The following is a 13,282-nucleotide window of genomic DNA, read 5'->3' as shown; positions in this document are numbered from 1 at the left end:
GGCGTTGCGGTCTGCTGGACGCGCGCGCCTCGACACTGCGGCAGCGGCAGCGGCGGGACAGGGGAGGGAACTGCCGCCAGCAGGGCGCCGCACCTCAGTATCCCGCCTGCCAGTCGACCAGCAGCTCCCGCGGCGGCGGCGCCCCCGTCAGCACACACTCCCTGCAGCAGCGTGTGGCAGGGGCGCGTCGAGGCTCGAGGCCGAGCGCCCACTCCACACCCCCACCTCACACCTACACTACCCACACAAACCCCACCCCCACACTCACGCCACCAAAGGCCACCGCCCGGCCGCCCCGGCTTCCTCCCACCTGGCACCCAGCATTTGTGCCACCCCCCCTCCTTCCCAAGAGCTCCCCGCAGCCTCGCCCCCCCCCCAGCCACCGCCTCTCACCAACACACACACACACACACACACACACACACACACCACCGCCCCCCACGCGCCCCTACCTGTTGCTCAGCATCTGCGCCACCGCCGTCTCGATGTTGGTCATGGAGGAGACGTGCGGGAAGACGCGGACGCGGGGGTGGGCCCACAGGCGGGAGGAGGCGGGCAGAGGCTCGGGGTCAAACACGTCCAGGATGGCAGAGGCCAGCTGTGGCACACGGCAGGGGGTCGGGGGCCGGGGCCCGGGCTTGCTTGGTAGTCTTGTTGTTTGATGGTTGTTTGAGGGAAGGGACGGCTGCGTGGATGCAAGCGTGGCGGCTCCCGCACCAGCGGCGGCGGCTGGGGCAAGGCAGCTCAGCCTTGGGGGGACGCCAAAGCAGGCAAACGGGCAACACAACGAAGACAACAAGCAGCGAGGCGCTCACGTGGCCGGAATCCAGCGCCGCCAGCAGGTCTGGCTCCGCCAGGTGGCCGCCCCGCGCCGCGTTTATCACGCTGGCGCCAGCTGGCAGCCAGCTCAGCAGCCGCGCGTCAATGATGTGCCTGCGCGGCCGGCGGGGGCAGGCGAAGGCGCAAGGGGGTGAGTGGTGTGCAGGTGGACAGGGTTGGCGGTGAGGGATGGGCGTGCGCACGGGGACACTGCTCATGGCTGCTCAAGGGCACCGACAGACTCCACACTACCATCAACACCACCACCACCACCAGCAACACCACCACCCATCACCTGCAGCCCACCTGGTTTCGGGCGTGAGCGGCAGCAGGCACACCAGCACGTCCGCCGCCGCCGCAAACTGGCGCAGCTGTTCCGCGCCGTGGAAGCAGGCCACGCCGGCGTGCCGCCGCGGGCGCCGCGTCCAGGCAGACACGCGGTAGCCCAGCCGCACCAGCGTGTCGGCCACCGCGCCGCCCATCACGCCTGAGTTTGAGAATATGCCAGGGAGGGGCAGGTGGGTTGATGGGAGGGTGGGGAGAGGAGCACAGCACAGCACAGCATAGCACAGCACAGCACGGCGCAGCAAGGGGGCGGCAAGTGGAAGCACAGCGCGGCGCAGCGCAGCGGAAACCCGCATCCGGCGGCTCTCCCAGGCCCGTGGCGCCCATCCGAGCGCGGCGGGCGCTTGCCCAGGGCAGCAGGCAGGCAGGCAGGCAGGCAGGCAGGCGGGCAGGCGGGCGGGGCAATGCCCGATGTGTGCTGTTTGGGAACAGAGCAGCAGCTACAGTGCTCACCCAGGCCCATGACCCCCACCCGCAGCTCGCCGTTGTCTATGCTGCGGAAGTCCTCCACCCCCTTGTCCCACCGCGCCTCCCGCTGCGCCGCCAGGTACGCGTCGCACTTGCGCTGCAGGCAGGGTGGAGGCGGGGCCGGTGGTGTGCATGGTGCGGTGGTAGGCTGCGGGTGTGGGCGTGTGGCGCGTGTGGGCGGGAGCGGCAACCCGTCGTGCCGCGCAGGAAAGCGCAGATCCCTGCCGACATTGGCTGGCCGCACGTGCAGGCCCTGCGCCGCACCTGGCAGTTGATGACGCCCCAGAGCACCCATGTGGCCATGCGCTCGCTCATAAGAGGGTCGATGACCCGCAGCAGCGGCACGCCCCGCGGGATGGTGGCGTCCCCAACCAGGCTGTCCGCCCCCGCCCCCATCGACTGCACCGCCTTGAGGTTGGGGCACTGCATGCGGCGGGTGCGGCAGGGGCAGCGGGACAGGCCGGTGGGTGGCGGGGAGCGGGGAAGGATAGGTCAGCGTGGGCCATGAAAGCTGGGTGGATTCCTTGGTTTCACCGGCAGCATGGAGTCTCCCGCGATGGCAGCGTGCAGGAGCAGGAGCATGGAGGCCGCCTGAATGCCTGCCCACCGCAGGCACCTCCTCCCCGCTCCCGCCGCAGTGCCGCCCCACCTGCTGCAGCAGCCCCGGCGGCGGCGACCAGCAGATGGCAAACTCGACCGCGGCGAGGTCTGCGGCGCCGCCGGCTGTATCCTCTGGGTGCACCCGCACCGTCAGCCCCGCCTGCCGGAGGTAGGCCGCCCAGCTGTCCTTGTTGCCGAAAGCTGCGGCAGCAGGGCCACGAGTGCGAGTGTTATAGGAGGAGGTGGGCAGCACAGCCCATGCAGGCCTCAGCGCAGGCCGCGGGTATGCCTCCCTAGCTGCGTGAGAGCGCGGGGCACGAGGCTCTCACTTGTGGCCAGCAGCACCTCGCTGTGCCGCAGGGCGGGGTTGGCCTGCAGCGCCGCCGCCGCCTGCGGGGTGGCGGCAGGGGCGGCGACGCCCGCCGCCGAGCCGCCTGGCCCTGCTGTACTCGCCATCGATCTGCGACGGTCGCTGACCTGCGAGGACGCCCAGGGCGCTTGGCGACAGAGTCCACAAGCGGGCAGGCGGGTGGCGAGAAGGGAGGCTCGCAGGGCAGCTGCCATGCCACATGAGCTGCGATTGCAGCAGAGCGACCGGCGAGGCGGCGCCGAAAGCGGCGAGGGTGATGCCGCCACCACCGCCGCCAGGTGGCTGCCAGCTGGCGGCCAGCTGCAGCGGCACGAGTTGCCTCCCCCCGTCAGCGGTCACCCCAATCCCCTCATCACCCCAGCCGGCGTCACCCCAGCCTCGGATGTGATCCAATTTCCTTTCTCTCTCTCTCGCATTTGACTGCACAAGTCGTTTGGGCGCGCCGGAGAGCATTTCGTGCGCAATGTGGTCGCGGCTGCCTCTGCTGGGTGCCCTGATTGGGTCCCTGCGGGCCTGGACGCTGGTGTTGAAGGCGCTGATGCTGCCGCTGGGGAGTGGCGGGCTACCTGCCGAGGCGGCAGGCGGCGTGGCGGCGGCCTCAGTTGGCGGCGCAGGCTCAAGGCCACCAGGCAATGCAGCAGGCAGTGGCGCAGCAGCATATCCAGGCGCAGTGGGCAGATGCCGCAGCCCGCCTCCAGCAGCCTGCTGCATCGCTTGGGCCGCTTGGCGAGTCGGGCGGGCACCACGCGGAGCTAGGGGCACCGCCACCAGCAGCCGCCGCCGGCGAGCCAGACCTGTCGCCACGTGCTTCAGGCGAGAGCACCTGGGGCCGCTCCAGGCGGCACGGCTGCAGCAAGCCCCGTGTGCCTCCTGATGCCATGCCATTTGCGGCGGCGCCAGCGCTCGGCGCTGCGTCGGGTGCTTCACTGCCTCCGGCAGCCGCAGTGGCAGCGGCCGGATCCCCTGCAGCCTGATGGGGCACCTGGGAGGCGCAGAGCTGCACATCCGCGGCAGCGCAACCCAGTGCACGAAGCTGGGGGCCAATAACTGCCCCCACAAGGCCTGCCGGTAAGCCATTAGCACTGTGATCGCAAGGCAGCTGTATGCATCTGTTGCGCACAGCGACGCTGTGGGGCTTTGCATGATGAAGCTGTCCTCATTGCCGCAGGAATTGCTGCATGGCACGCGGTGTGCTTACTGGCGAGATGTGCAGCTTGTACAACCACAAACACGCGCAGCCCGCGGCAGCTGTAGCAGAAGAGAGGAAGTGCGTGCCCAGCCCTGCCAGCACGCCCTCCGCAGCCCAGATAGAAGAGAGCCCATCCCGCTTCCCGCCACAGAAGCGGCTGCAGCCGCTGCCCGCTGCCTCTGTGCCAGGCCTTTTGGCTGCGCTGCCACAGGGGCTGGCAGCTGTTTCTAGCGGCGCTGGGGCTGTGCAGCCAGCAGCCGCAGCTGCAGCCGCAGCGGGGGCCGCGCCTATCCTGTGGCCCCCCTGGGCGCCTGCGCACCTGGGCATCCCGCTTCCTGGCGTAGCCCCGGCGCAAGCGCAAGGCGTGCAGATGCAGCAGGGGCCACAGCAGCTGAGCGCCGTGCTGCAGGGCATGATCCATCCAACCGCCGCCGCTGCCGCCGCCGCCGTATGTTCCCACACCGCAGGAATTCGATGCGCTGCTGCAGCGCATCCAACAGCAGCCGCTGCAGCAGCCGCAGCGGTAGCAGGAGCCACAGCAGCATCCGGCAGGAAGGCACGCTTGCAGCCAAGAACATAGCTGTGCAACATGGCTGACCACTCATGTCCATCGTCTGCCTTATTCACTTTGGTTGGTTGCAGCATACACATGCCAAGCACACGAACAGGCATTGTAAATGTACAGGCGTAGACAAGAGTAGCATACGTTGAAATGGGCATGCGAAAATCTCGGCTGGATTTGCTGCCTGGTGAACAGGCACCCATGCTCGGTCTTTACTCGGAGCATAGGCCCTGCCTCTGCAGCCAGGTGTGCAGCCAGGCTGCAGCCGCCTCGTTTGCGGCCACTGCAGGTGACAGCAGCAGCGGCTGATCGTTGCGGTTGTTGTGCACCTTGAAGTGCGCGCTGCCCGCTGGCTGGTAGCCCTGCTGCAGCTTGGATGCGCAAGCCGTGCTGCAAGCAAACACAGCTTTACGGCCTCCAGCTCTTGACAGGCTCGTACGAGGCAGTGCTGCCTGTGGTGCCGTTGCCGCTGGCGCTAAGCCAGGGGCGGCACGTGGAGTGGCTTGTGCTGGAGTGCCGGCTTCCGGCGTCTGCTGCTGCCTGTCCCGCTCGCGGCTTGAGCCGCCGGCTTGAGGATGCCCTTGTCCTGCCTTCGCTGTGGCTGCTGTTGCTGACGTCACGTTGCCTGCGCTGCTGGGAGGTGCAGCAGCAGGCAGGCGGCTGGCAGGGCTAGGCGCAGGCGGCTGGCAGGGCTAGGCGAGGCGCGACGTCGTGTCGGTCTACCGCTGGCGCCCGCCTGTGCATCTGCAGTCGCCTGCAGGCACCCATCTCCACGCAGCTTGGCCTGCAGCGAAGGATCCAAGGATGTGCATGCGTGAGCGTGCAACGCCCCGTTGACGATGGGAAGCAAGCGAGCGAGGCAAATGGGCGGGCCGGAGACGGCAGCGAGCCCAGCACCCCTTGCGGCAGCTGCCCACACCTGGTAAAACTCCTCCAAAAGCCCCCAGTAGGCCAGGTTCTGCACCACGATGTCAGCTGCCCACGCCGTGTCGTCGTATGCCATGTGCAGTGCCGCAGCGCAGTGGGCGGCCAAGGCGCCGGCGGCACGCACGCCCGGGCAAGCCAGCACCTGCTGAACCTCCGCGCTGCCTGCCAGCCGCTGCTGCACAGCCTGATTCACTTCAAAGCCGTCAAAGCTGTGTGATCCGTCGAGCAGCAGCTCCATGGCTGCCTCCACACGGCCGTCGCAGCGCCGATGCTCAAATTCTGGCTGGCTCTGGACGTCGCTGTCGGCCTCAGCATACGCTAGCTCTGCCTGCATCTCCTGCCAGGCGCCCTCCACGCGCGAATCGAGGTAAAGAATGTTGCGGGGAGTGGTTTGGAGCCTCACAAACTGGAATTGAAGCAAAATGCAGGATCCAGTTGGCAGTGGGGTGACGCCGGCTGGGGTGATGCCATCCCCCATGTGTTGTGTACATCAGGGGGCAACATGTGCCATCACTGATGGGGGTTGGGGTGACCGCTGACGAGGGGGAGTTGCCTGCTGCCCAGAGCACGGCCCACGATGCTGGGGGACGTTACAGCGCGCACTGGGAGCGCATGTTTGAGGGGTCGCATGTTCATGGTAGGGTCGGTCAAAAGTGCCAGGCTGGCCAGCAACAGAAGGGCCACCACGGAGGGGTCAGGGTTTGAGCCACATGCCGCCTGCGGTGCACAGGCGGCGGGGCCAGAAAGAACTAACAATGTGTGTGCGTGCTAGTTCAAAATGCCAGTGCAAAGGAAGGGGGTAGCGGGGGGGTAAACAAAATGCTGCGACTGCAATAATCGGCCAAATAGGGCGGGCGGTGTACAAAGATGGCAGAGTAGGAGCAGGATGGCAATAGGAGCGCAGCACAGCAGCAGGGCTGCACCGCGAAACAACAGGCTACAGTAAAAGGGCTACAGACATGGCAATGCTGCACATACAACGCAATACTCCGACAGGGGCGTCTCCCAGGATCCCACGACAGCCTGGACCCGGCGCAAGTCGCCCAAAACCGGCGGCGGCACGCTTTGTCTTCACTCTTGCGAGCTCGGCCCGTCGCCGGTGCCGGGCTCGTCGCCGGCCTGGCCGCCGTCGCCGGAAGCGTGGCTGGCATCGTCGACGGCCCGGCTGCCGTCGCGGGCGATGTGGATGCTGTACAGGGGCTGCTCCGAGTCGAGGCCCATATACTCAACAGCCATCAGCGAGGGAGACAGGCGCACCGCGACAAAGCCTGCAGCAGGGCGGGGCGGAGGCGCACACGCGGTGGGGCAGGCGGGTGCTGCCAGCCAGAGCGCTGCTGTGCCCAGCCCGCTGTACGCCTTGCGGCACCGCGCTCCTGGCGATGCCTCCCAGCGCAGCCAGCCCGCCCATGCAGCCCCCCGCCCCAGCCAGCCACCCAGCGCCAGCCCAGCCCAGTGGCCACTCCAGCCAGCCACCCAGCCCATCCCAGCCCACCATTGCCGCCGTGCTGGAAGAGCGCGTGCTTGGTGCCGCGGAACTTGGGCCCCACACGGGAGCCGCCCCCAGAGGTGACATGCCAATACCCCGTGCCAGGCTTGTGCAGCAGCTGCAGGTTGTGGTCGTGCCCGCACAGGTAGGCCTGCGGGGCGGACGTTGGAAGGGGCAGGGTGGAACGCGCAGTGTGGTGGCCGCAGCAGCTTCCCTAGACACCACACAGTCCCACGCAGAAACACACACGCACCACCACAACCACCACCGCCGCACACGCATTGCCCCGGCAGCTGGCACGCGTCTGCTGGGACCATTCCAACCAAAATGCTTCCAACCAACCTCCTTCTATGCTGAAAGCCCTCACCCCTGCGCACCTGCACCCCGTACTTGGTCAGCAGCGGTTCCACATGCTCGACCATCTCCGCCCAGGCATGCCACTTGCGGTGGGTGGTGCTGCGAGGCGGGCAGGGCAGGAGGACAGCCAGGGTGGGCCGAGCCGGAGGCCGGCGCTGGCTGGCGGCCATCCCTGAGGCGGCCAGGAGGTGCCAACACGGCCGCCTGCGGCCAGCCACAACAGGCGAGGCAGCAGGCAAAGGCAGCAGGCAGAGGCAGCAGACGGAGGAGAGCAGCAGGCTCCAGTGCCCGTCCTATGCAGCCGCGCGCCCTAAACCCTGGAAAACCGCGCACCGGATGGGGTGGTGCCCCACCACCAGCTTCCAGCCAGCCGCCGACCGCGCCAGCCGTGCCTCCAGCTCCCGCAGCTGCCCCTCCCAGCTCTGCTCCTCCAGGCCGCCGCGGTTGGCGCGCCATGGCACGGCCGCATACTCCAGCAGTAGGGGGGTGGTGTCGAGGAAGAAGACGTCCACCGCGCCGCCAGCCAGGCTGAGCACAAAGCTGCGCTCGCAGTGCCAGCGCGCGTCGCGCTGCGCCAGCCGCGCATCCAGCTGCAGAGGGGGGTGCGCAGGACAGCGGGCTGCGGGCGCGTGAGGCGGCATGGCAGGGGACAGAGGCAGGGGGAACACCAGGTGCTTGCTGCTTGGCCAGAGGCAGCCGCAGAGGCCCCCGCAGCGGCAGCTGCCGGGCAGGGGCAGCAGCTGGGCAGCTGCGCCGGGACTCTGTTGGACGCAGCTCCCCCCAGCACCGGGCAACGGCGCGCTCGCCTCGTTGAGGGGGCTGTAGAAGCAGGCGGGGTCCCAGGCGCCGCAGGCCGGGCTGCTGGGGTCAGCCGTCTCTCCGTGGTCGTGATTGCCCAGCGCTGCGTGCCAGGGCACCTGCAGGGACGGGAAGGGCGGAGCGCCGCGGCAGGCTGGGGTCAACAGGACCGCGGCAGGCCGGCGGGCAGGCAGCGCAAGCCAACGGCCACCGGCGCAGCTCGTTTGCCGCCGATCGGTCCGGCCCTGGGCGGGGGCGAGGCTGCCCAGGGCTCCGGCGAGGCAGCACGCGAGGCATGCGGTGTGCCAGCGAGCAGGCAGCGCCGTGCCTGCAGGCTGGGCTGGTGGTAGATGGAGGTGAAGGAGGCATCGAAGGCTGGGTCCTCTGGGCTCAGCAGGCCGCTGGGGTAGAAGTTGTCGCCTGCAGGAGGGAGAGAGGGATTCAAGGGGGGATCCCAAGCTCGCGCGGCTGGCGAGGGAAGAGCAGAGGATGCGCCAGCCTGCGCACCCAAGAGTGGCTGCCCACTGGGAGGCTGTCAGGCAGGCCAGCGGCAGCAGCGCTCCAGGGCAGCGGCCCATGGCAATGGCCGAGGCGGCAAGCTGGAGGCGCGCCAGCCTGGCGGCGCGCCGGCGGCCCGGCCCGGGCAAAACGGCACCTGTGCTGAGGACAAAGTCGGTACGCATTGCCTCCGCCTTGCGCGCCATGGCCGCCGCCACCTTGGTCTGGTTGTGCTTGCCGCCGCGCCCCCAGTCGCCGACCTGCGGCAGCGCGGCGGGTGGCGGCCTTAGAGGAGCGCCGCCGCCGCAGGCATGTCCAGTTTCCGTGCGGCTGGCTGGACCAACAAGGGTAGTGCTCAGCCAGCTTGAAGCAGGGCAGCGGTGGGCCTGCCTCACCACCAGAAACTGAGGGTATTGGTCGGCAGGCGTCACGCCGCCGCTGGTGCCGCACGAGGCGCGGTTGGTGCCCAGCAGCGCGGCCGACAGTGCCACCACAATCAGCAGGCCGGCCTTGAAGGCGGAGCCTGCAGGGAAGGAGCAAGGCGAGGTCAGGAAGTGAGGGGCGAGAGGGAGGACGCAGGAGAGGAGGCGCTGGCGGAAGCCATGGGGCGGGCGCTAGGCGGCGAAGCACCGCTGCAGCCGCGCCCACCATGCCAGCAGCTGCTTTCTGAGCGGCCTGCCTCCGTGCCGTCGCCGCTCTCCTCGTCGTCAGAGAGTTCTTGGGGAGGGAGCCTCAGGCGGGCTCTGATCTCTTGTCTCCGGCTGTGAGGGCTTTGAGGTAGCAGCGGGTGCTTGGGGGAGCCCATACGGGAACCAACTTGCGCCCCTCCCGAGTTGCTTGGTGGGCGTTGCAAGAGGCATGGGCGGAGACGCCTACTTCCTCCCAGAACTGCAATCCCCCTGCCTGTGTCGGCGCCTGCTTTGTAACAAAGCGCAGCTCCCATGAAATGCCTGAAGCGCAGAGGTGGCGCTCTCCAGCTGGATCCAGGCGCCTCGGAATGAGCTGCGGCCGGGACCTTCCCTGCATGGACACATGCTGCCGTCACGGGAGCTGGCCGAGGCCTGCGTGGTCACGATCACAACCGCGGTGCTGGGTGTGGCCCTGGCACGCAGCAACGCAGGCAAGCCGCCCTCTGAAGTCCGCAGAGCAATGGATGGCGCTCAAAGGGAGTGCGCCATCGGGCACCGCCCCTTGGTTGTCTTGCCGCCACCGACCGGGCCGCCTCCCGCTTGGCTGCTGGCCGCGCAGCCCCACCCTCCTCCTCTTGCGCTCCGCTTGCTTTGCAGCCAACCCCTGGCTGGCTGCATCGCTGGTGTGCCTGACGGCAGCGGCCCTGGCAGCAGAGTCTGTGGCGGCAGCCGGCTGGGGTGCGCCGCCGCCGCCGCCGCCGCTGCTACGCTGCCAGTCACTTGGAAGCTTGCCCGCTCTGATTTTTTTCTTCAGCTCATGCCTTGCAAGCCGGTCTGCACATGCTGCGAAATTCTGTCTTCCCGTTGCCGCCCGTCCGTCCATGGCATGTGTGCCGTGCTGTGCAGGACGGCTGTACCGCCAGCGCCGCGCAGGCTCCAGCGGGCTCGCCCTGGGCGCCCTGGCGCTGCCCTGGGCCTATGCAGGGCTGGTACTCAAGCACCGCCAACAGGCATGGAGTTTTTCCAGCGGTATTGCAGACTCTGCGGCCTTCACAGCCACAGCAGCCTCGGCAGCAACAGCCCTGCTGCTGCTCCTGCGGCTGCAGCTGCAAGGTGTGGGCCCAGCAGACGGCAGGCGCGTGCCAGCCCTGCCACCGCTTGGGTGGCGCGGCTGGGTATGCGCCGGCGCGATGCCGGCAGTCCTGGCGGGCTGTGCAGCGGCAGAATCCAGGGCCGGCAGCGGCCTCCACCACCCCTTGGCGCTGCTGGTTGCCGCGGCGGCCGCCGCCGGTGGCACGCACCTGCTCCTGTCGCTGCTGCCAAGGGTCTGCACGCTCGGCGAGGGGCTGGTGGCAGCACAGGCAGCGGCCCTGCTCGGCGCCGCCGCGCTGCGGCAGCTGCCACTTGCGGCTGGAGCAGCAGCCGCGCCGGGCCAGGTGCTGGCCACTGCACCCAGCCCTTACCTCCGTTTTGTGGTGCTGCTGGCGGCGGGGAGCGTGCTGGCAGCAGCGCTGCTCATTCCCCTGCTGCAGCGCGCCCAGCAGGCCATGCCAGTGGCGAGCAGGGCGAGGACACGCCGCCGCTCCCGCAGCAGCAGCAGCGGTGTTGGCAGCAGCAAGGCTTGGGTGGCGGCCGCCGCGGCCGTGGCGGCCCTGGCAGCAGCAGCAGCAGCCCCAGCAGCTGCGTGGGCGATGCGCTTCGCTCTGTCCTCCCGCCGCCGTGCGCTGCTGTGCGCCTGGTGGGCTGCCGACCTCGCTGTGGCGCTGCCCGTGCAGCACTGGGTCATCCGCAGCGGCCGGGTGCCGGCCATCCTAGGCAAGGCTGCTGCGTGGCGGCGCAGACCTGTATGCTCCGCTTGTGCCTGGCTGCCTTGGCCGCTGGACGCAAGGCATGGGCCACCCCCTGCCTGCCACCCACTTGCTTAGGGTTTGTATCACCTGCCCGCCCCACCCCACCCCACCCCCCACACCCACACACGCGCAGTACGTAAAGGCTACCACCTGTTGGCAGTGGCCCTCTTCCTGCCAGCGCTGCTGCTGGAGCCTCAGCTGCTGGGCGTGGCGCTCGCTGCTGCCTTTGCGCTGCTACTGGCGGCGGAGGCGCTGAGGCTCAGCGGGCTGCCAGGCGTAGGTCAGCGGGGGCGGCTGACGGCTAGGACCCACCCCGCCTGGCCTGCAGCGCTGTGCCTGCGGCTGCAGGGCTGCAGGGCTGCACCGCGGCCCTCCTGCTGCGCCATCCTGGCCTGCTGCCGAGGCGCCGCGCTGCCTGGCACCGTGGCGTGACCCGCGGCGCCCGCTGGCCGTGCCCTCCCTTGCATCGCAGCGCCTCGCCTCCACGCCTTCATGACTAGCTTCACAGATGGCAGGGACTCGGGTGGGCGGCAGACCCTCTACCCCAGCGCTTTGGCTCTGCTCTTGGATGCTGGGCTCTTGGATGCCCCTTCCAAGACCTTGCCACCAGCAGGCCAGGTCTCCATGCACCTATCCACCGGCCCACCCGCCCACCCATTGGTCCTGCCCTGCATGCCCGCTGCAGGCCTGCTGCTGGTGACCCACCTCACGCTGCTGCTGGGCATGGCGGCGCCCGTCTGGCTGTCCAATGCCCTGGACCGCGGCGCGCTCGGCGGCGCGGCGGATGCGGCGGGAGCAGGGGAGCGGGTGTGGCCCGCGGCGTATGCCGGCATCTTGGTGGTTGGTGAGCGGCGAGGCCAGCAGCAGGCGCGGGACCTCGCCATGTGTGGCATGCACTAGCCGGTGCGGGCGGCTGGACCGCGGCAGCAGGTGTGTCTCACTGGCCCGCTGGTACTGATGGGACTAATGGTACCGGCGGCCCGCTGGTGTGCAGGCCTCGGAGACACCGCCGCCTCTGCCGTGGGGTCACTCCTGGGCCGCTGGCGCATCTGCCGGGGCAGCCGCAAGACTGTGGAAGGCACCTGCGCGGCTGCCGCCGCCACGCTGGCGGGCTGGTGGCTGCTGGCCGCCGCAGACCTGGTGGGCGCGGGCGGCGGCGGGCCGGCAGGCAGCGCTTGCGCTGCCGGCGGGGCCTGGTGGGCGCGGCTGGTGGCGGCCACCGCGCTGTCGTGTGTGCTGGAGGCTGTGACGGAGCAGCTGGACAACCTGTTTGTGCCGCTGCACTACTTTGCCCTGCTGTGCCTGCTGTGACTGGCACAGGGTGAGCACCGCTGGGCATGTGACTGGGCGAGGCGGTGCGTGCGGCAGCGATGGATGGTTACAGCGTTGGTGCGAGGCGGGGACTGAGTTTGAGGAGGGGCGGAGAGAGGGGTTCATTCGTTCATCAGTTCTGTGGTCTGAGCCATGAAATGCAAAGGTAGAGGCGCTTGGGCCAGCCGCCGTCGCGCCGGGGCGGCTCACGCCGGCGGCGGCGGGGAGGGCGGCGCCACGCGCCAGGCGGGGCCGGAGGTGTTGACGGCCAGCGCCGCCAGGCGGGCGGGGCGGTACCGTGACACCAGGCGGCCGATGTCCTGCCGGCCGCCGCCCTCCAGCCACACCAGGGCCGCTGTCATGTGCTCCCCCACCGTCTCGTGCCGCGCCCAGGCCAGCAAGATGCACTCCCAGATGTGCTTGTCCACCAGCCGCACATCCTGCTCCCGCTGCGCCGCCTGCGCAGGGCGGGGGAGGGCAGGAGAGGGCAGGGAAGGGAGGGGGATAGGTTCAGAGGGAAAGGGGAAGGGATGAGAGACCAAGTGAGCGGTCAATGGAGGGGGGGCATGGGTGGGCAGGTGGTGGGCTGCCAAAGCGCGGCTGGGAGGAACGGGCAGAGAGCGCAGCTGCAGCGGCAGCCTGCACCCGGCTGCCGCTGCGGTACGCTGCAGGGCGGTGCAGGGTGATGCAGTACATGTGCGGTACATGTGCAGTGCCTACCTTCATGCCGGTCAGCAGCTTGCGCAGCGCAGCGAAGCTGGCCACCTGGCTCTTGAAGGTATCCCACGCCGCGGTACCGGGGTCGGCTGCGCACCAGGGGCGGTGGGGCGGCGATGGGGTGCGAGCGGCAAGGAATGGCGGGGCGCGGCGGCGGAAAGGGGAAGCGCAGAGCAGAGCCCCAGCAGCGCCCCAGCTGGCGGCGCACCTGAAATGAAGCCTTTGGCATCCAGCAGCCCCAGCTGCTCCAGCTGCTGGTGCAGGCTGGCGGAGAGGGTGGGGGAGATGGAGGGGAACAGGTCTGAGAAGAAAGTACTGTGGATGGGCCGCACGCCCACCTGCAAGCAAGGCATGTG

At 69.2% G+C, this 13,282-nt stretch overlaps 4 protein-coding genes across 4 annotated transcripts in view; 1 reads left to right on the top strand and 3 right to left on the bottom strand.

Moving 5' to 3' along the window:
- Nucleotides 1-448: 448 nt before the first annotated feature.
- On the bottom strand, nt 449-2,338 carry CHLNCDRAFT_26581 (hypothetical protein; the record flags this gene model as incomplete). Its single annotated transcript, XM_005844605.1, has 6 exons — nt 449-598; nt 816-933; nt 1,126-1,306; nt 1,618-1,729; nt 1,897-2,055; nt 2,282-2,338. Coding segments are annotated over 6 exons (777 nt in total), but the record flags the coding sequence as incomplete, so codon positions are not given.
- A 3,519-nt stretch (nt 2,339-5,857) lies between these two features.
- Nucleotides 5,858-9,303, bottom strand: CHLNCDRAFT_32423 (hypothetical protein). The gene is made up of 9 exons (XM_005844604.1): nt 9,068-9,303; nt 8,815-8,942; nt 8,577-8,679; nt 8,250-8,341; nt 7,930-8,040; nt 7,457-7,713; nt 7,144-7,222; nt 6,773-6,917; nt 5,858-6,548 (listed from the first exon to the last, which is right to left on the bottom strand). Exons 1-9 carry the CDS (start codon nt 9,222-9,224, stop codon nt 6,352-6,354), a joined length of 1,269 nt encoding a protein of 422 aa, XP_005844666.1. The 5' UTR covers nt 9,225-9,303; the 3' UTR covers nt 5,858-6,351.
- A 269-nt stretch (nt 9,304-9,572) lies between these two features.
- Nucleotides 9,573-12,209, top strand: CHLNCDRAFT_138551 (hypothetical protein; the record flags this gene model as incomplete). Its single annotated transcript, XM_005844689.1, has 8 exons — nt 9,573-9,588; nt 9,706-9,786; nt 9,955-10,161; nt 10,249-10,847; nt 11,097-11,178; nt 11,371-11,421; nt 11,584-11,742; nt 11,893-12,209. 8 exons carry the CDS (start codon nt 9,573-9,575, stop codon nt 12,207-12,209), a joined length of 1,512 nt encoding a protein of 503 aa, XP_005844751.1.
- Nucleotides 12,210-12,415: 206 nt separating this feature from the next.
- The window catches only part of CHLNCDRAFT_138550 (hypothetical protein), a gene marked incomplete at both ends in the record, with an annotated part of 2,099 nt that continues 1,232 nt past the window's right edge, over nt 12,416-13,282 (bottom strand). Inside the window, 3 exons of the mRNA XM_005844603.1 lie at nt 12,416-12,667; nt 12,930-13,015; nt 13,135-13,227. Coding sequence (XP_005844665.1) covers nt 12,416-12,667; nt 12,930-13,015; nt 13,135-13,227 — 431 coding nt within the window. The remainder of the gene's footprint in view (nt 12,668-12,929; nt 13,016-13,134; nt 13,228-13,282) is intronic.

The sequence above is a fragment of the Chlorella variabilis genome, assembly GCF_000147415.1.
Source record: "Chlorella variabilis unplaced genomic scaffold CHLNCscaffold_21, whole genome shotgun sequence".
NCBI classification, from domain to species: Eukaryota; Viridiplantae; Chlorophyta; class Trebouxiophyceae; order Chlorellales; family Chlorellaceae; genus Chlorella; species Chlorella variabilis.
Note: the sequence above shows the minus strand (reverse complement) of the source record. Positions and strands in the feature narration are given on the sequence as shown.